This window comes from Vigna umbellata, chromosome 1 (genome assembly GCF_029865625.1).
Source record: "Vigna umbellata cultivar VRB3 chromosome 1, Vumbellata_1.0, whole genome shotgun sequence".
NCBI classification, from domain to species: domain Eukaryota; kingdom Viridiplantae; phylum Streptophyta; class Magnoliopsida; order Fabales; family Fabaceae; genus Vigna; species Vigna umbellata.
The window spans coordinates 88562084-88581846 of record NC_142165.1 but is presented as its reverse complement, the minus strand read 5'-3'; the positions used below and the strand labels follow the sequence as shown (position 1 = coordinate 88581846).

Here is a 19763-nt window from a genome sequence, read left to right as displayed (position 1 = left end):
GCATGAAATATATGAAATCTCTATGTTTGGATGTTATGAAATATGAAAGTGATTATAATATGAATGTGGAAAGTTATGAAGTTGTATGTTAAGAAATGAGTTTGAATATATATGAATTTTGAATAAGAAATTCCCCTAAGAAAGAGTACGTACGTTACTGAACGGTCCTTAATCGTTCGGTTTTCTAGTGAATTTGGATTTGTAGTGGATTCTTTCATTTGGGAAGAATCCTAGTTGAGGACGAGCGTCTTCACTTCATAATATTGTGCATGAGCGTTCGGTCAAGCACAGTTCGGTATTAACGTTCAGTTATAAATCTAAGTATATATGAAATTGTATATTTTATTGTTCGTAAACACTACTTCAATATTATCGTGCTATGTTATCAAGCCTTTTTATGTTAAGTTTATTGGTGCTCGGTCTTACACCAAGCGCTCGTACTGAGTAGTGCTCGGTCTTACACCAGGCACTCGTTCCATTTCCTTAAGCTAATTTTTTATAATACGAGCGTTCGTTTAAGCCCTCTAGGGTTCGTTCTCTATAGTGTTCAGTCTTTGACTGACATTTTGATTTCTTGATACTAAACTCAATTAAACACAAGTGTTCGGTTTCTTCCGATGAATCACTCTAAGTACCAGTTTTTGAATGCCTTGAAATATCTTTATTCATTGGTTTCACCCTAGAGTCCACATTCTTGGTTTAGTCTTTTAATGTTCTGAGTGAGTTCTCAAGAGTCCGTTCATCTAATTGACTCAACGTTGAAATTGACGTTCGTCCCATTCGTTCTTGGAATATATTATTGTACTCGTTATCTCTCAATTCGGTATCAACCCTTGATATTAATTTATTTCAAAATTTGAGATATCTCGTGTTCGCTCCACGTGTTCGATCTTGTTCTTAGTTCAGGTTGAACGTTCGTTATTTTAAAGTTTATTGGAATCTTTGTACGAGATAGTTAACTGAGATATTTATTAATGAAAGAAGAAGAAAATGTGATTTGGAAATGTTGTGGAATATGAACGAGCGTTCCAGGGAGGAACGACTCATGTATGAATACTGGATTTGGTAAAGTATGACTGTGGGCATGCTAAGCTGGTCGTTCATCCTGATGTTCCGTGAGTACTCGTCTTCACGTAGAGGAGGGTAGGTCCTTAGGGGTACTTTGGACAGATAGGGCTAACCTCGGGTGGCAACTGTTGAGTGTATCCCAGTTACTACATCACCCGGGTGCACGAACGCCTGTAGCTACACAGATTTCATACAGTCCGGACGGTTAGTCTAGTGATAGGCTTCATAGTGATACATGTGTTGAAATGCTCTTGTGTGTTGGATTGTTTAACATATATGTTGATGCATGAATTAAATTACATAAGCTTACCCTGTATTTTCCTTGTGTTGTCTCGTCTTGTGCGTTCGTCTTGTCGTTGCAATGATCATCCGTGTGGATGTGAGCAGAAGGAGATGCGCTGCTGGAAGAGGCGCTGGAAGAAGAAAACTTGGTCGAAGTGGAAGTAAAGGTCGAACCGTAGGATGTTCGGTTAGTAGATAGTAGTTTATTATGAGGTGATCGTTCGGTCACCTCCTCTCTTTTGTTGTTATCTGACCGTTCGGTATTTGGCTTTTGTAAATCGTTCGGTCATGTTTTCTCTTATCTTGTACCGTTTAGTTGGAAAGCTTATGTATGGTCGTTCGGCCGTAAGCGTACGTTGTTTAGTGTAAGACTGAACTGATATATTATTAAATGTAATTAATTCTATTATATGATTTATTACTGTACTTTTGGGATGTTATATATATATATATATATATATATATATATATATATATATATATATATATATATATATAATATTATTTTAAATATACTTTTGTGTTCCAGAATATATCTTTTCTGTTGAAAAAACAATAAATATAATAAATATTGTATTTTGGATCTTTCTAACTAAAATATTTTTGAATGATTTAAATAAAATAAATAAATAAGTCTTTGAAAATAGCTTTCTTACCCTTAGTAAAACCAAGTTGTTTGTAATTTAAAAATTACTTAAATTAGTATTACTTAATCCAAAAATGTACAAAGAAAATAAAGAAGTAATTTAGTAAAATAAATGCAAACAGTCCAAAATAAATTTTCGGATTAAATTATTTAATATTACAGAATGGGAAAATTTATATTTAGAAATTTAATGTTTGAAAACATAATGGTATAATTTGTAGTAAATTATATATGATTAATATATATATATATATATATATATTATATATATATATATATATATATATATATATATATATATATAATAAATAAGAGAACGATGATATTCTAAGACATAGGAACTCCTTTACGGGCATGGAAGGAACTAGGGGAAAAAAACAACTTATCCTCTGAGGTTCATTTAGAAATTATGAAAGTGTAGAAAGAAAACCTGGATTAAGTCTGTCATGAAGCTGAAATGATTAGGTTAGAGAAGTCTCTATTTTCTTTTTTTAATGTTGTTTTATGAATCTTTTGAAGGAAGAGGTCATCCAAAATTCTGGATAGAGATGTGAAGAGTAAAGAAGGGAAAGCAAGACTTGGATTATTTGTCTAAGGCTATTTTTGCTTAGGCTTTTGCTTTCTGCAATCCCAAAATTTCTTAAGAACCCTCCAAAATTTTGAAAATAACCGTTTTACCCTTCTTGAGAGTGGTTTCATATTACATATTCTGATAATTTTTTGAAATTTTCAAAATAAACTTTTTGGAATATAATTTCTAGAATAGGATTTACAAAAACTAAAAGTGTCAAAATGGATTATTTGGCATATTTGATTGAAATTTTCAATCCACTATGAACATGTTTTTATCCAACTCACAAATTAATAATCCATATACGAGTTAGTCAATTCTTGATATATACTGACCCATAGAAAGATAAATAATAACTTTAGGAAGAATCTATAAAATAATTTTGGTATCCTTACCCACAAAACATACAAAATTAATAAGTGAAACTAAAATAATTATGACATAAATTGAATCAAATTATTTTTGGAAGGCTATTTTTGTTTGCTATCTAAATTAAATTAATTCAGGTTAGACCAACTCATAAGTTTATGAGCTTAGCTAAAGTTGACCCGTAGATTTATAGATTTATGGTCTAACACGTCTTATAAAATAATAATTATATTTAAAAAATAAAATTAATATTATTTTTTAACTTTCAACGAGAAGAATATATACTTTTAAAGATATTTTCACAAAGGTAAATGATTTATAAAATAAGATTATCTCCAATCATAGTATGATAAACACAATTTAACACTTTTTTTTGCTTAGATTTGTACAATGATTTTGCTTGAAAATAGTACAACGTTCCTTAGTTATCTCTACATGGAAGGACTCATATTTAAAGGTCTTGAAAATATGATCGTGTTTAAATGGGTGTAGTACTCAAACTTGAGCACACTTCACTTTTGTCACTACTACGATACTGTCCAAAATACATTTTTTATATAAAACTTTTATTTTTACTGCGATATTATCCAAAATACAATATTTATCTTCCATTGGCGTAGGAACCTTATAAAGTAAATGAAGACGCAAACAGAGGTAAGGTGATTTGGAGAAGACAGAGAAAAATTGATTATTGAGTATTATGTATGTACAAGTAAAGGAAATTCGTAATTTAACAATAACAAAAGTAAATCCTAAATATACTTCATATTTATCTATTAAAAAAATTAAATAATAAAATCCAAAAAGAAAATATGGTCAAGAGACCCCAAATGAATTTCCAAATAACATTATATCATTTAACCACACACCCAACACATTTGACTACCACTAAGGGCTCCACCAACACTCTTCCATTATTGGAGAATAAAGTAAAAACCTTATCACGTATAAAAGAGATAAAAGGTAAAATGGTCTTTCTGAAAAATTACAAGGACGTCAAAACATTACTGAAAGTCCACCAAGAAAGACCCTTAAAAGCAAACAGAAAAAGGAAAGAAAAAAAAAACAACGAGACATTGTGACTGACATTTAATGTTGGTGTTCACAAGACATGTGAGTGACATTGAAAAATATTTTTTAATCTAAAAACATTTGTCTTACACAAAACTAAAGTCTTAGTTCTAAGACATTCATCAAGTTACATCAATATATTTTAATTAGGGAGTATCTCATAAACATAGGTCTTAAATTTAAGATGCTTACTAAAACTGTTCTATATCTAAAAGTTAAATTTTTTTAAGGATATTTAGTATAGTAAAAGTTTTAGTCATATTGAAACCGTGTAAAAGCGGTGCTGAAGTAGACCATATCGATGATCCAAGGTTGTTTAAGTAATGTCCTAATGATGATAATATTAAATATTTAGATGAAAGTGTTGAAGGACAAAACATAAATGTTTCATATTAACTTACTTGCTCATCAGTTAAAATTTATAACTTGAGACATGATAACTGACATATTAAGAAGTTGAAGAGATTAAAGGTTGGAAACAATTTTTCTTTAATTATTCGCTGATAACGAATCAACTCAACATCATACCTCTTATCACTTGTCACATGTTAGTAACTAAAAGAAATAATGTAGTGCGTTAAAAAACAAAAACTAAAACTAAAATAAAACCTTGAACAAACCAATAAAAGAAGAGGGAGGAATTGCATTTTACTAATTTTCAAAGAGCTGCCTATTTACATATAATTAGTGGAGCATCATCTTTTTCATTGGTCAGAATTTCACATTAATTAAAAATACAACATATTCAAAATATAAAAATGAGTTAAATTTTTTTTTTTTAAGATGATATGAGAATATATCTTAAAAGAAATTTATTATTTGTTAAACTTTAAAAAAGAAAAATGAATCTCTTTCAATGTTCTGTACAACGGTGGACTGCAAGTGGTTATGACGATCTGAAAATATCTTTAGCTTATGGGTGCAAGAGAATTCCTAAAAGGCATGTCTACGTGGTTCCTTAATAAATGTGTGAGAATTATAGTGGTTTCAACCAAAGCATTTGGAGGGCAATTTGTAGAGTTTGTATGTGTTTGCATGCAAATAGATATAAATAAATCCACACACACACGTCATGAAGAAGATCCATAAAGAAAAGACAAGAAACAAGTTAAGAGTAATTGACCCGTCACAATTAGAAGGGAGATAACCATATTTTGCTTCATACCTTGAACATGCCATGATTATATTGACAGATGATACCGTGAACTTGCCATGTATGTATATATATATATATATATATACATGCCGTGATTGTGGAATGGAGTATTCTAAGTTGTAACAATGCCAAGACGAAAAGGGGCAAATATAAATTGAGAAAGAAAAAACACACAAAGTCAAGGTAAAGTCAACAGGGTGCATCGGTTTGGTGCGTGAGACTCAGTAAAAGGTTGATTTTGGTGGATCAAACAAATAATTATAAACAAAATAATGTAGAGGATCTTATAAATATCAATGTGGATCAACTTTATTCATTTTTATTCACTCTGTATTTGGTTCTTAGAAAATATATTGGACCGATCTGTCCCCAATAAAAATACGAAATAATTTTTTTAATCTGTTTCTCATAAGGAATGAATTGTTTTGTAATTTCATCATTAGTTATAACATGTATTATATGCAAAATTTTAATAACCTTATTTTTATTTAATTTAATTAATAAATTTATTTCTTAAAATAAATAATGTTTATAATTTTATAACTTTTAATTTTTCACTATAAGCTGTTAAAAATTTCATAGCATATGTGTATAATTATATATAAATTAATTGTAATTTATAAAAACTTTTTTTTTCTCAAAAGAGTTATTAACAAATTCATCTAACACCTACAAAACATCTTAATTCTTTGTTCTCCAACCTTTGGGCTTCGTAAGTCAATGCTTCATTAATATCTTGTTCTTTTTCGGAAAAATAAGTGTTACTTTTCTTGACTTAATTCATCTAAACTTTTTTTTTTCCGAATTGTAACAAGATATAGTTTCTAGAAACTATTATTCAAGAAATAAATTATTTTTTAAAAAAAGTTATCCAATGCCATATATGTTATTGATGTTATTCTGGTATTAAATTTGAAATTTTAACTTGATAACCTACCAAAATAATCTTATTAAATATTTACTATGTCCGTTTTGTATGTAGAGGTAGATACAGTATTCTATTTAAGCTTCTTTTTTTACTGATTTTTATGAAATTAATACTTAAACTTACTATTCTTTTCTTTCTTCAAAAATATTTTTTCAGATATGACTATAACTTTTCCCTATAGCTGGGAACTCAGTCACCCAATTAGATAAATAAAAAATAAATTATAATTATTGTGAGTTTTTAGGTCAATAACTATATTAATATAAAATATATTTCAACAAACTATTTTCATAAATATTTTTAGGAATTAACAAAACGAAATAAGTTTCTTCACAGTATGTAACATACAAGATGAAAACTTACAAAAAGGTGATATAAAAATTTATATAATTTAGTTTATGAGTAATTTGTATTCATAGAAAATTTTATTTAATTTTTGCTATAAAACATGGAAAATTTGATCCAAATATCTATATTGAAACTATAAAGAGAAAATAGTGTGAAGTCTATAAAAACCTGAGAATCCATTTAACTGGTAAAAATGTTCAAGTATTAACAATAATAAGGTATAAAGAAATGGTCACCTAAGAAAAACGAAGCAAGGCTAGAGTGGTAAATTCCAGTTATATAATTATTAGTATTGGTGACATTTTTCTGGACGTCTTAGAAAGGTTTTCCCTCCCCAATTGTGGGGAAAACAGCTTATTTGGTTAAGTGGCATATTATATTGATGATGTGTTAGGTTATCCAATAAAGAATGTTTGTTTTATGTAATCATCAAAATGAATGGTATGTACTAAATTGATTTGGTAATGATATTTATTTATTTATTCATAATTCAAAGTATTATCTACTTACATGGAGTACTAAGTTTGTGATGGAGGCAAACGCAAAGCATTGGGTCCCTCACCACATTTCCCACTCCATTCATCTTGTGTTTTGGTTATATCATTTTATAATTTATTGCTTGACCATCGCCATCACCAATATTTTTCTACATTTTTTCTTTTCTTTTCAAATAAGAAATCATTATCGTGTAATTTGGTGTATGCTAGAGGACGTTTTCCACACACATGACCTGTTCCCCATAATTTTAAAACATGTTAGTCGTAACACCCACATGTATTTATGTTAAGCAAAAGTTCACATATATTAGTATTATACAAGATTTAATACAAGAGTGATACACCATAAAAGGCTTATAGAACATATCGATTCTAAAATATAGATGCATTTAATCAAAACATATATATATATATATATATATATATATATATATATATATATATATATAATCTAATGAAAGACTTATATGAAAATATAATATTTGTTTAGAATTATCACTAAAATTTGTATCAACATCTGTTATGTTCTAAATACAATCATAACACAAAATAAAATAATTTTGTATACGGTGAGTTATTTCAAGTGGGTAAGTTACTTAAAATTAGGAATTTATGATTGAATGTAAAATATATACATTAAAGTGTTATTCAACTTAATACATTTTTTATCAAAAGAGTCCTTTCCACACATTATAGATTTATAATAAATCTAAGCACAATTGAACGCTAGATAGATAATATATAAGAGACTAACATCCTTTAAAAAAAAGTCATATTAAATATATAAAACTATCATTTGACCTAATTCAAGACTTTGAAAGAAAAAAAAAACTAAAAATCTAAATTGATTTAAGTTCATTACAACTAATATTTATGCATTTATCATGCATTTTAGGCATACAAGAAATTCTTCCTCAACTTTTTATGGTTAGTACAATGTGATTCTAGGAGGGAGATAAATAGAATCTGTAAACATATTACGTTTTGCACAACTGTAAAATAATAAAAGTAAAAGAGTAAAGAAGAGATTGCACACACATATTTATATTGATTTACTTAGACACTAAGACTGCATTCAGTCTCTTAAGCAAGTATAAACATCTTAGGTTTTTTTCTTAATCTTTTCATAATATCAATAACTCTCAAATGAAATAATAATTACAACTCACAAATTTAAAAACTACAATCAAAGCTCATACAATATACTTAATGGAAATGATTTACTGTGAATAACTACATAATCTAATATTTATCACAATAAATAAAATTTGACTCTATAATCTCAATGTGTATATGAATATTTTGCTTGTTCTTGTTCTATCTTTGTTTAATCATTCATTCATATTCTTCATCTATGCCTTGGTATTTATAATCACATTTAGAATATGACGGTAAATGTATTTTTTTCTCTAAATATTTTTTCTCTACTTCAATATCTTTATCTATAAGAAAAGTCTCGATATACTTATCAAAGTATTTACTCGTGCACTAATTTCATTTTTTTGGCGACTTTATTAACTTGACTCATCTACTTGTTTTGAACTTAATGTTTAATCAATATAAGTTATCTTATCTACTTTGACTTGTTTGATGAAGTTATTTGTTATATTGTCTTGCTAATGTCTTTGACTTGAATCGTTTGGTTAACAATTTTGACTTAGTTATTTTGACTTGTTTGATGAATTTCTTTAAATTGACTCACTCTCTAACTTCTAAAATTCTTTAACTTCTAAACTTATTTTATCCGGTCTTTATTACTTTTTATGAATCTTACTTCAACTCATAAGCATCCATTAGATAATAAAATGTAATCACAACTTATATTGGGTGGGTAATTAAACAGTGTATGGTCAATAATTCGTCTAATAGGTATTTAGCAATAATGAATAGGTTTATTCCATTATTTATATGAATGTATTATACTTATTTCTTTAACCAATCAATAATTTTATTACTTGAATAATTTAACTAATGTCTTTCAATTTATTATGAATTTTGTTATCATCCAAACTTGTTTTATCATATTAGTGTCTAATGAATTTGTAATGTCTAATTCTAATACTTACTACTCGATATTCTAAATTAAGTTGCTTAAATTATTATATTAAATTATTATATTATTGATTATGTAAGAGAATATGTTATATTGTAGATTCTATCAGTTAATAGTCACAAATATCACTAAAGTCTAGATACATGACTCGATTAATCTAATTTAACAAAATAATACCATACATTAATTTAATAAAATATATCATTTTAGGTTTATACATAAACTTAAACTAATACTATTAACCAATGATATTATATCTACTAATATTATCATATACATACATATTTCTATATACATACAATATATATATATATATATACATATATAATTCATATTATAATTTAATAATATATATTAAAATAATAGTATGTAAAGTGATCATTATTAAATAATTATTAAACATGGTAATTATAATAAAATTGTAGAACATAGAAAGAAATTCGTATACAATTAGAGAATATAAGGTAGTTTTGGAATGGTTAAATATTTGTCCACAATATAACATGAATAAGACAAACGCATGTTTAAATAAATTAAGGGTGTTTTTAAATAAAGATAGTCAATTATCCAGGAGAAAAAATCAATTCTTGTCATTGACTCTTTCAAGATAATTAATTATATTTTAAATATTATTAATTATTTTATTTTGTTTAACTGAAAGATAGTTTAAAAAAATGTAAAACTTCTGAAAGACAATATAAATAATAAATTTATACAAATACTTAAGAAATATCTGTTTTGATATTACCTATTTTGCGATAACCTATGGTCAAAACACCTTCCCCATTTTAAACCATGTATAAGTAAATTTTAGTTTATAAAATAAATTTATTTATTTGGTTTTTCTTTTTATGTGTTTGCAAAAACTAATGGTCACTACTTATACGAACATTTTCTTTTTAAATTACATATAAATAAATTATAGTTTAAGAAAATATATTTATTTATTTATTATTTATTAGAAATGTTTTGCAAAATGGTTATGGAAGAGACTTAGAGTAATTCTTTTTTACCCAACTTTTGTTTTTTCCTTAAATGGGGAAGTTGGCCAAACAATTATTTATAAATATTCTTAAAATAAAAAATGTATGTATTTGGGAAAATATGTAAATTAAGGATTTTTTTATCAGCATAAATTAAGGAGCTTAAAAATAAATGTATTTATTACCTTCTACTCCTAACTCAAGACTGAAAAGATAAAATATGAAATTAGTCTTGGCAAGTCAACACTCTGGTCAATGGTTTATTCGTTTGACATATATATATATAAATAAACATCTAAAGATGTTGATTTATTAGTTATTGTTATTCATATATTAATTTTAAATTATTTCTTTAAATTTCCATAATATGAATTTATATTATTTCTATTTTTCTAAATATTTTTCATTCCTTTAAAATATTGATGAACAACAATATATACAACATAAATATTTTATCACTTGGAATTAAATATTGAAATTCTTTGATTGTGGTAATACATATATTATGTGCATATATTAAAATAAAGTTTCATTACTTAAAGAAATTTTATATTTCAAAAATTAAAGGTTTTAAATATCTTAATATAAATTAATACAACGTACGATTAATTATGTGAAAGATGTAAGGAAGTATGCACGAAATCGATTTTCAGATGCTATATAACGTTAATCTGACGTATGATGATGGATTATCTTCTGATGAAAAATCAATTATTTGGAAATTGATAACTTGTGTGAACAATTGGTTCTTTCATATTTCCATACTTTTATTACAAAATTAATACCAGATATATGATATTGACTTATTAATATATTTATGATTGATTTTTTTTTCTGTATATATATAATTATTAATATTATTATTAGTATCTGACATTCAAAACAATAATTTGTGATTGAGGTAAAATGGATTATTCTCAATTCACATAATGATCTTACGTGGCTAAGAATGTTTTTATGGCTGAATAAACAACTATTCTACTTAATAAAGTATATATGAGCTTGTTTATTAAGGTAATTTTTTCCGTAGTAAAAATAGAAAAATAAAAGGAAATCCCAATATATTTGTTTTCAATTTACTCTCACTTATCTAAATAAAAAAATGTCCTAATTATTTTGTATTTCTATGTTTGCTCTTTTTATGGACATTATTTCTTGGTTTAATGTCTCGGTAGGTCCCTATTTTCGGCGTGAATCTCAAATAGGTCCCTTTTCTTTTCGGCGTCTCAATTGGGTCCCCATTTTTGTAAAATTGTAACAATTAGGGGTCTGCCGTCAAATTGGACAAACGGCCGTTTAATTGTTGCTTACGTGTCAGATGGGAATCATGCCACGTGTCATTACTGAAAACACTGTTCATGCCACGTAAGAAACAATTAAACGGCCGTTTGTCCAATTTGACGGCAGACCCCTAATTGTTACAATTTTACAAAAATGGGGACCCAATTGAGACGCCGAAAAGAAAAGGGACCTATTTGAGATTCACGCCGAAAATAGAGACCTACCGAGACATTAAACCTTATTTCTTCCACACTTGCCAAAGAAGCATGTGTGTGCATAGGCAAATTGTGAGAAAGAGCAGGGGCTTTTGTGTGGAGAATAAAATAATCAAAGGGTAGATTGGTCATTGAGAAAAGACCCAAAAATGAAGACATGTAGTTTACGTTGGGGTCCCAGGACAAGTGGTCTGAGACGCCACACAACAATTAGAAGAAGCTTCTCTGAAAACTCACTCAATCAAAACGCTCTTTTGCCTGTGTTACGCAGTGCGCTGATCTTCTTTCATTCCTTGGTCTCTTTATGCTTCAGAAACGACAACGTTAACTCTTCTACTACTTCTTACATCACATCACACACACCATTAACTTTCAACCTCGATCTTCGAGTGGTTTGGTGAAGAACTCCTGCCTCTGCCACACTCATTAATTTCCCAATTGCCCAGCCCGGAAGCTAAAGGTATGCATATATATCATATCAACGTCACCCTTCATTTTTCTCTCTGTTTTCCATTCCAAACTTCATTCAAACCTTTATTTCCTGTGAGCATTTATTGAGATAGATGGCTGTCCAACCGCATCCTTCACAGGATTTAATTTCCGTTTCTCCAAAGTCAACCGTATATTTAAACGCTTTTCCAACTTCCTCAAAAGCCTAACTCTTTATTACAGCAGAAAGCTGATGATTACACCGTTCCCTCAAATCCAAGTTTCATTTCGCATCCAGAGATGTTCCACCGCAGCACAAAGTTCGCACTGCTTCTCACCATCTTCGTTTTCTGTTCAACCATCGCCCGAACCAGCAGCAACTGCCAGCCCAGTTGCGGACAACATTCCCTAAAATACCCTTTTGGGTTCTGTTCTGACAGCAAAGTCAAACTAAACTGCAGCAGCGACAGTACGAAAGTCAAAATCGGCGAGTTCGAGGTTCAGAATATAACCTCTGATAGCATATTCGTGAGTCTTCCGGTGAAGTGCAACCGCAGCTTGCGAATCATAGACCCTCTTTTCGGCGTCAACTTTGCTCCTACGTTCAACAATAGCTTTCTGTTGCAGGGTTGCAAGTCCAAACAGAATGGCTGCGATACTACCCCATCGAGTTTCGTTGGCGAGCACGGCCCAGTGGAGGGGTGTGATTGGGAAAACAAAAGTGAAAATTTTATTTGCTTCAAGCGGTTGCCGCGTAATAATAGTTCGCGTGAAGATGTGCTCCAGAGTGATTTGAAAGGAATTGGGTGTAGCTTCTTGTTTTCTGCCATTGCTTATGATAAGAGTAAAGGAAAAGAGCTTTCGCTACAATTACAGATGCTTGAGTTGGGGTGGTGGCTCAAAGGGCCCTGTAATTGCTCCAATAATGCATCCTGCACGGTGGTCAAGCTTGCCACAGGAGATCCAGGCTACCGGTGCCGGTGCCATGAAGGTTTCGTAGGCGACGGTTTCAAAGACGGCGATGGCTGCCGGAGTAGTGAGTCTTTTCTCATTCTTATTACAAGTTACTTTGTGGTTTTGTATTCATACCTGTTAAGTCTAGTTTAATTACACTTTCATTCTGGTTAATACATTAATAGTAGTAACAAGGTAAACGGTAAACAGTGTCTAAAGTGTTATTTAAGAAAAACGTTTAAATTGAGAGAGGAGGTATATGTATTGTTTGCTTTTCGTGAAGTAGTTATTGTAATGATGATGATAATGGATGGTGATTATGATTGTTGAATGATGACCAAGTGGTGTTTGACATCTGGTTGCGGCTTTATGCTTTGGGCAACCAGGTTGGTTTAGTTTATAATACTAGTGTAGGATTGTGCATCGGGAATTTCGGGGATGAGGTTTTTTAAGTGGGGGAATCTCTGAAAGATCAGTGTGTGCTTTATCAAGGTTCACAATGGGAATATTTGATTTGTTAGGGGCATGGGCGGTATGTAGATTTAAGCATAAAGTTCAATATTTTGATTATTGTGGACCCATTTGGACCATGATGATATTGATTCTCTTTCTGGGTGTGGGTGTTGGTTTTTGAGTTAATGGGTGATTAGTGACCCAGAATTTCGCAGAGAATATGGAAGAATGGAACTGTTCAATGCTAGGCTTGATATGTTTTTGTTTTGAAGGGTAATCTGCGTAGGAAATAATTCTTCAGAAGTCAACATGCTCTCATGGTACCTTTGGATTATTTATGGATCAAAATGGTAGGTAAAGCACATGTCTGGTAGGATGAATTTGAATTTTTTTTTATTCTATATTATAAGTGGTCAGAGGGGAGAGAGTGGTGCCAAATACATTTATCAAGTGGGGAAGTAGGAAATGAACCTAATATTACATGTAACTTCTTAGTTCAGGACATCACCGACCGACGCTTGTTGCTTATCATTTTTTCTTTTTCTGACACTAGAAGTTGAAGTTGAGTGTGATACGAGTCATTGGAAAACTAAAATTAAGTAAACATCTTCTTTGACGCAATCTATAAGGAATATTATTGAAGGCACGACAGATCCGGTTAGAATTGGTCAGTAGATACACGGATATGAACTCACCGACAGGTTGTAGATATGAATAATGCCATGATATTTAGTTGTTTACTCTATTGTTTTGGTGTCTGAAATAGAATTATGGGTGTAAAAAAATCAGTTGCATCTGCCACAATTCTTGTATTAACTATTTCATTTCATTGGACACTTAAGCTTCTGTGTATTTAATATTGTCGTTTTTCTAATCCCCTTTTTTTCATTTTAGCCTTTTCAGCAGTTCCTCAATGCAAACCTTCAACACTATGGCTTTGCAGATGTAGAAAAGCAATCAAAATCGGTGTCCTTGTTGGAGGTAGAACCTTACGGAATTCAGCCAATATATGACCCTCTATGTAGTATAGTTCATAGATTTATTTTATTCAATGCTTTCCTGATAAATGGACCTCAGTTTCTTGTTAATAATTAGTTTACCAGTATTGATTATTGACTGCATATCTTTATTAAAAGATACTAAAATAAGCAAAAGTTGGAGAGAACTGAACAAAAAGTAAATCAGCAAGAGTTGGAGAGAACTGAACAAAAAGTAAATCAGCAAGAGTTGGAGAGAACTAAGCACTAACTGGATTTTGTGTTTTTCTTGATTGAATTATTTCTCTATTCCCATTATCCGGATACATAATCGATTCAGTTAAAAACGTGTAGTAGAATCTGAACAAGTGCTGCATTGTTGCTTACAGGGGTGATAATTGTGGCTACCCTGGTGGTTGCTCTGTCTCTTCTATGTTACTTTACTAGGCGTCGTTCCTCTTGGCTGAGAAAACAAGTTACAGTAAAGCGCTTATTACGAGAAGCTGCGGGCGACTCTATTGTTCCTCTATATCCGTACAAAGAAATAGAAAGAGCCACAAGTTTTTTCGATGAAAAACATAGGCTGGGAACTGGGGCATTTGGCACAGTTTATGCTGGACACCTTCACAACGATGAGTGCGTTGCTATAAAAAAGATTAAGTATAGAGACACCAATAGTGTTGACCAAGTCATAAACGAGATCAAGCTCCTTTCTTCAGTGAGTCACCCAAACTTAGTACGCCTCCTAGGTTGCTGCATAGAAGGAGGAGAACAGATACTTGTGTATGAGTATATGCCCAATGGAACACTATCTGAACATTTGCAAAGGGAGAGGGGCGGAATACTTCCATGGACAACAAGACTCACCATTGCTACAGAAACTGCTAATGCTATAGCATATCTCCATTCTGCCATTAACCCTCCGATATATCACAGAGACATAAAATCCAGCAACATACTCTTGGACTACAGTTTTCAATCAAAAGTGGCAGATTTTGGGCTTTCTAGGCTTGGAATGTCAGAAACATCACATATCTCAACCGCCCCACAAGGGACCCCGGGCTATGTTGATCCCCAATACCACCAGAACTTTCACCTTTCTGATAAAAGTGATGTCTACAGTTTTGGAGTGGTTTTGGTAGAGATAATAAGTGCAATGAAAGTGGTTGATTTTTCGCGACCTACAAGTGAAATCAATTTGGCTGCACTTGCAGTTGAAAGGATTAGGAGGGGTTGTCTCGATGATATCATTGATCCCTTCCTTGAGCCACATAGGGATGCTTGGACACTCTATTCTGTTCACAAGGTGGCTGAGCTTGCATTTAGATGCCTTGCTTTTCATAGTGACATGAGGCCTACCATGATTGAAGTGGCTGAGGAGCTTGAAGTTATCAGACGCAGTGAGTGGGAAGCTTTGGAGGAAACCATATGCACAGCTTCATCGGTTGGGTCCGTTTGTTCATCGCCTCGAATAGGAAGAGAGAATTCATTGGTTGGTGTTAGTTTTGAGAGAGTTGCAGGGCAAGGGAGTGAGACATTGATTGTTCCACCCAAGAGTGAAATGTTTTTGCAATCAGTGAAGGAAGTGAAGGACAACTCTCCTGTATCTGTGCATGATGCTTGGCTCAGTGGAACTAGCTCACCTTCAACAAATTGCTAGTTAGTAAATATACTTATTTGGGTGAAATACCCATTATTTGAATGGCAAACGTCATTCAATGGTTTTCTTTTTTCTTTTTCAATTGTAGGATATATAGCCATTTGGATGATGATTGGCATCGAGATTCTTCTTTCTTTCTCTCTGAATCGTACCAACAATGTCCAAGACAATTTAATTATGTTCACCGATCCTATGTACTCAATATACAGAATTAATCTATTCACTATTCTTTGTTCGTTAGAAAGTGACCTACGAAGAGTTATCTTGTAGAATTTGTTGCTGGAATAACCAACAATTGAGCCGGTAACTATCTTGTTTGAATATGTTAAGTCAGTGATGGAATGTTGCTTTTGATATTTGCTAACGGTGCTTCAATAGAAGTTATCCAAGTCAATGACTTAATAAGTGACGTTACACCAAACATGGTTTTCATTGGTGTTTTATATCGTGGTTCCGATTCCTACTGCGCCCCCTTTTGTAGAAAAGTTTAGTAAAGGGAAAGGCTCAGAGTAAGCAATTGACGCTGACTGAAAAGGTATTTTAATCATTACTGCGCCCATTGAAACTTGGTGCCTCCTAAACCAATCTAGTTCTTCAACAGAAAAAACTACTTAAATACACACCAATTTAGTTCTTCGACAAAAAAAAAATTACTGCAACAAATTCAACTTTTAAGTGACTAAATTGCTGTAAATTAGATAGATTGGAGACTAATATAAGATTTTGTTTCAAAAGAAATACTATCCAACAACTCTTCCTCTCTAGTCTTTGATGATATCAGTAGGCCTAACTTTGCATTCAATGGTAGTGTCGGGAATTAATGACAATTTGACATATATTTATGCTATGGGTTTATTCATTCAAATTAAGGTTAATCGTTTAGAACGTAATGGCTCCTTCACGGTTATGTTTTTAACTGTTTGCTGTAATCCCTTATTGAAAGTACCCATAATTTGGGTGGCAAATATAGGAACAAGTAACGAAATTTGCTTTGACATGAAGCGTTCAGATTGTGTAGCATTTGTGTTGTAGGAATAATAAAAATGATAGTTCCATAAAAAGGTTAACCAGTCCCATAAAAAGTATCCCCTGGTGTTGCTATTAGAAATAGTATCGGTTCATGCAATCCTATATATTGATTTTAAGTTCCCAATGATCCCAGTTGTAGCACACTACTTTTATTTCACCTTTTTTAACAAAAACTGCACGATCTTTTGCTGAAAAGAGAGTTACTTTTGCTTTCAAACAGTTCGCTGAAACCAACGTCTTCTTCCAGGTTATGGAAAAGTAACAGATATTTTGATTAATGCGAAAACATAATTTTGTGTTGCAACAAGAAACATTACAACTAGACTTGAACCAGAAGATGGTATCTTACAGAAGAGTGTCCGAGTAAAAGGAATATAGAACCTAACAAAGTTCTGGAAGACGCGCATCTTGTTCAATTCATCAAGCATATTTCGTTTAGGTTTCTTAGTTGTGAGTTGAGTCTGATTTGACACAAGTTGCATGACCAGAGAGTGTGAGAGTGGGAAGCAGAATATAAATTGCTCATGTTCACACATGGTATTATCCACATTCTACATAACAACAAAGCTCGCCCATTTCCTGTTCTCAGATATATGTCAGTGGAATCAAGATAGTAAATTATTGTACACGAAAAGGTCACAAGAAGCACAATAATTAGAGAAATTTTGCAGAAGGCATCGATTGAAGTCATCACTTGTGCAAGCTCACTTTGTCATCAGTTGAAAATGCTGCTCAACTTTGTGCACAGTAGGAGCTAATTCCTCACGTAATTCAAACTAATCTGCATCAAACTCCACCACAGTGGGCTTCCCGTTGTGCTGAGCCTAGAACATACAACACCACAGAAACAATCCCATAAGTCTAAGGACTCCTGATATTCTCACACCCCTTTTTAATTTCATGCACTCACTTTTTATGTTCTATCTATTTTGATAGAAATTACATATCTTGACTAAAATTATTGAATGCCGTTAGGGAACAAACCTCTTCGGACGGGAATGCATGGGCACAATGATCCTTCGAAGGAACACCAAAGAAGTGAAGCCTTGTAGATAAAAGAAGTCCCATAGCTCCTAGAAAGGAAGCGATGGCGATTTTCTTCTTCAAGTCTTTGCTTGGGAATTTGCGAGGAAAACCTTTTGGGGTACTCGTTCCTTTGCTGTTGTCAAAATCTGCTACAGATTTTTCCTGACATCACACATTTCATTGGAACATCTCATCTCATGTACTTCCTATCTTTAAAATTTTATTTTAGCTTCAAGATCTTATGGGTTTTGCTTTAACCGTGAGACAATAAAAGATTTACATTTTTTTTTATAAATTTGAATATCTACTTCGGTTTCTTTGCAATTTTAAAATTACTTTAATTATATAATAATGAAATAAAATAAAAAATACCGTTGTTGAGGATTTGTCTAGGTTTTGATTTAAGATCTTGACTTGACGGTTCTTGTGACGGTGGAACGAATTGTTGGAAGGATTGGAAGAGGTTGATGATGTTTTAAGTATGGTGGGAATGTGTGGAGAGTTCGGGAGACATACAGAGAAGCGAGACATTGAGAGAGATTAAAGGAAGAACTTAGAAAGGAAAGATCCTGTGGTTACGTATTTGTAGCAGTTGCTGTAGCATGTAGTCAATAACACGGAACTAATGGTGGTAACTTGTACGCTGAGTTTGATTGCAACTGCTGATTTCTCTCTATATTTCTGTTGGGGTATGACATAAGCTATATTAAAATAAATCTTCTTTTTCTTTCTTTATTTTTTCTATTAATGATGCATAATCTTTATTTTTGTTTTCCTCTTCATAATTCATTACTCAACTTGCAATTTCTTTCTTTCTTTAATTTCTTTCAACTATAGCCTGTTAGTCAGGCTCATTCCCTCCTCAAGGAGTTGAAGATAAAAGGATAAAAATAATAGTTATATCAACTTATTAACAGTAAAATCAAAGTACTTGTACAAAAAAAAAATATATTTTAAACATTCTATAGAGTAGAAACATTTTAATAGAAACTTAAAAATATAAGTATTTATAAAATATAAAAAATTTAATTAAATCTATTATTTATTAGGACCAGACATGCCATGTTTCTTAAACTTCATCAGTCGTAACCACTTTTCCTATCCGAAGAAACCGAACAAAAGTGTTTTTGAAGAATTATCAACTGCAGTCTTACTTGAAAAAAATAAATACTACTAACATGTTTTTCTTTGATGACAAAGCTATCGTCGGCTAAAACATCAAAGTTTTCTTGGATTGTACCACCAAATGGTGAGAGGAATACACACATCACTCTATAAATTCTTTTTATGAAAAGTACATTATTTTATTTTAATTGTCAGTAAATACAAGTTAATTATAATATTATTCTAGCTAAAGATGTTTCGAACTCTTCATTGAGAAACATTCAAAGTGTATCTTCTTGGATAGTAAAAATACTTGGCCAATTTGTTTGTACATATCACATTCTATTTATATTCATTTAGTTTACGGAGGAAATCTCGGTGTATTTCATAGAATTAAACCTCAAAGCATAAACCTGAGATTGTGGATAGTTTTGTCATCACATCATTATTCCCAGAAAATACATATTGTCCATGACATTTTATAATTAATGGAAATTTTTTATCCGTAAATATGGTTTATAAAAAACTATAAACAAAAAGAAATTTGTTGATAAAATAATTGTTGATAAACTTTACCGACAGATAAAAACATCTGTTGGTAAGTACGGACAATAATAAATGTTCGTTGGTAAAATGTGTGATTAAATCTTTTTTTTCCTTTTT

At 31.1% G+C, this 19763-nt stretch overlaps 2 protein-coding genes across 2 annotated transcripts; one reads left to right on the top strand and one right to left on the bottom strand.

Annotated features, from left to right (window-relative positions):
* Positions 1-11657: 11657 nt before the first annotated feature.
* On the top strand, positions 11658-16193 carry LOC124830619 (wall-associated receptor kinase-like 14). The gene is made up of 3 exons (XM_047304393.2): positions 11658-12933; positions 14199-14285; positions 14671-16193. The coding sequence occupies exons 1-3, from the start codon at positions 12198-12200 to the stop codon at positions 15939-15941; spliced, it is 2094 nt and encodes a 697-aa protein (XP_047160349.2). The 5' UTR covers positions 11658-12197; the 3' UTR covers positions 15942-16193.
* Positions 16194-17208: 1015 nt separating this feature from the next.
* On the bottom strand, positions 17209-18527 carry LOC148206715 (uncharacterized). The gene is made up of 3 exons (XM_088108697.1): positions 18369-18527; positions 17955-18158; positions 17209-17794 (listed from the first exon to the last, which is right to left on the bottom strand). Exons 1-3 carry the CDS (start codon positions 18525-18527, stop codon positions 17747-17749), a joined length of 411 nt encoding a protein of 136 aa, XP_087964823.1. The 3' UTR covers positions 17209-17746.
* Between the last annotated feature and the right edge of the window lie 1236 nt (positions 18528-19763).

Bases quoted from the DNA above. Each gene is read 5' to 3' on its own strand.
- LOC124830619 (XM_047304393.2), top strand. From the start codon at position 12,198: ATGTTCCACCGCAGCACAAAGTTCGCACTGCTTCTCACCATCTTCGTT. The intron at 12,934-14,198 runs GTGAGTCTTTTC...TTTTCATTTTAG, and splicing joins CGGCGATGGCTGCCGGAGTA to CCTTTTCAGCAGTTCCTCAA. The intron at 14,286-14,670 runs GTAGAACCTTAC...TGTTGCTTACAG, and splicing joins AATCGGTGTCCTTGTTGGAG to GGGTGATAATTGTGGCTACC.
- LOC148206715 (XM_088108697.1), bottom strand. From the start codon at position 18,527: ATGTCTCGCTTCTCTGTATGTCTCCCGAACTCTCCACACATTCCCACC. The intron at 18,159-18,368 runs GTATTTTTTATT...GTGTGATGTCAG, and splicing joins TAGACAAATCCTCAACAACG to GAAAAATCTGTAGCAGATTT. The intron at 17,795-17,954 runs GTTTGTTCCCTA...TGTATGTTCTAG, and splicing joins ATGCATTCCCGTCCGAAGAG to GCTCAGCACAACGGGAAGCC.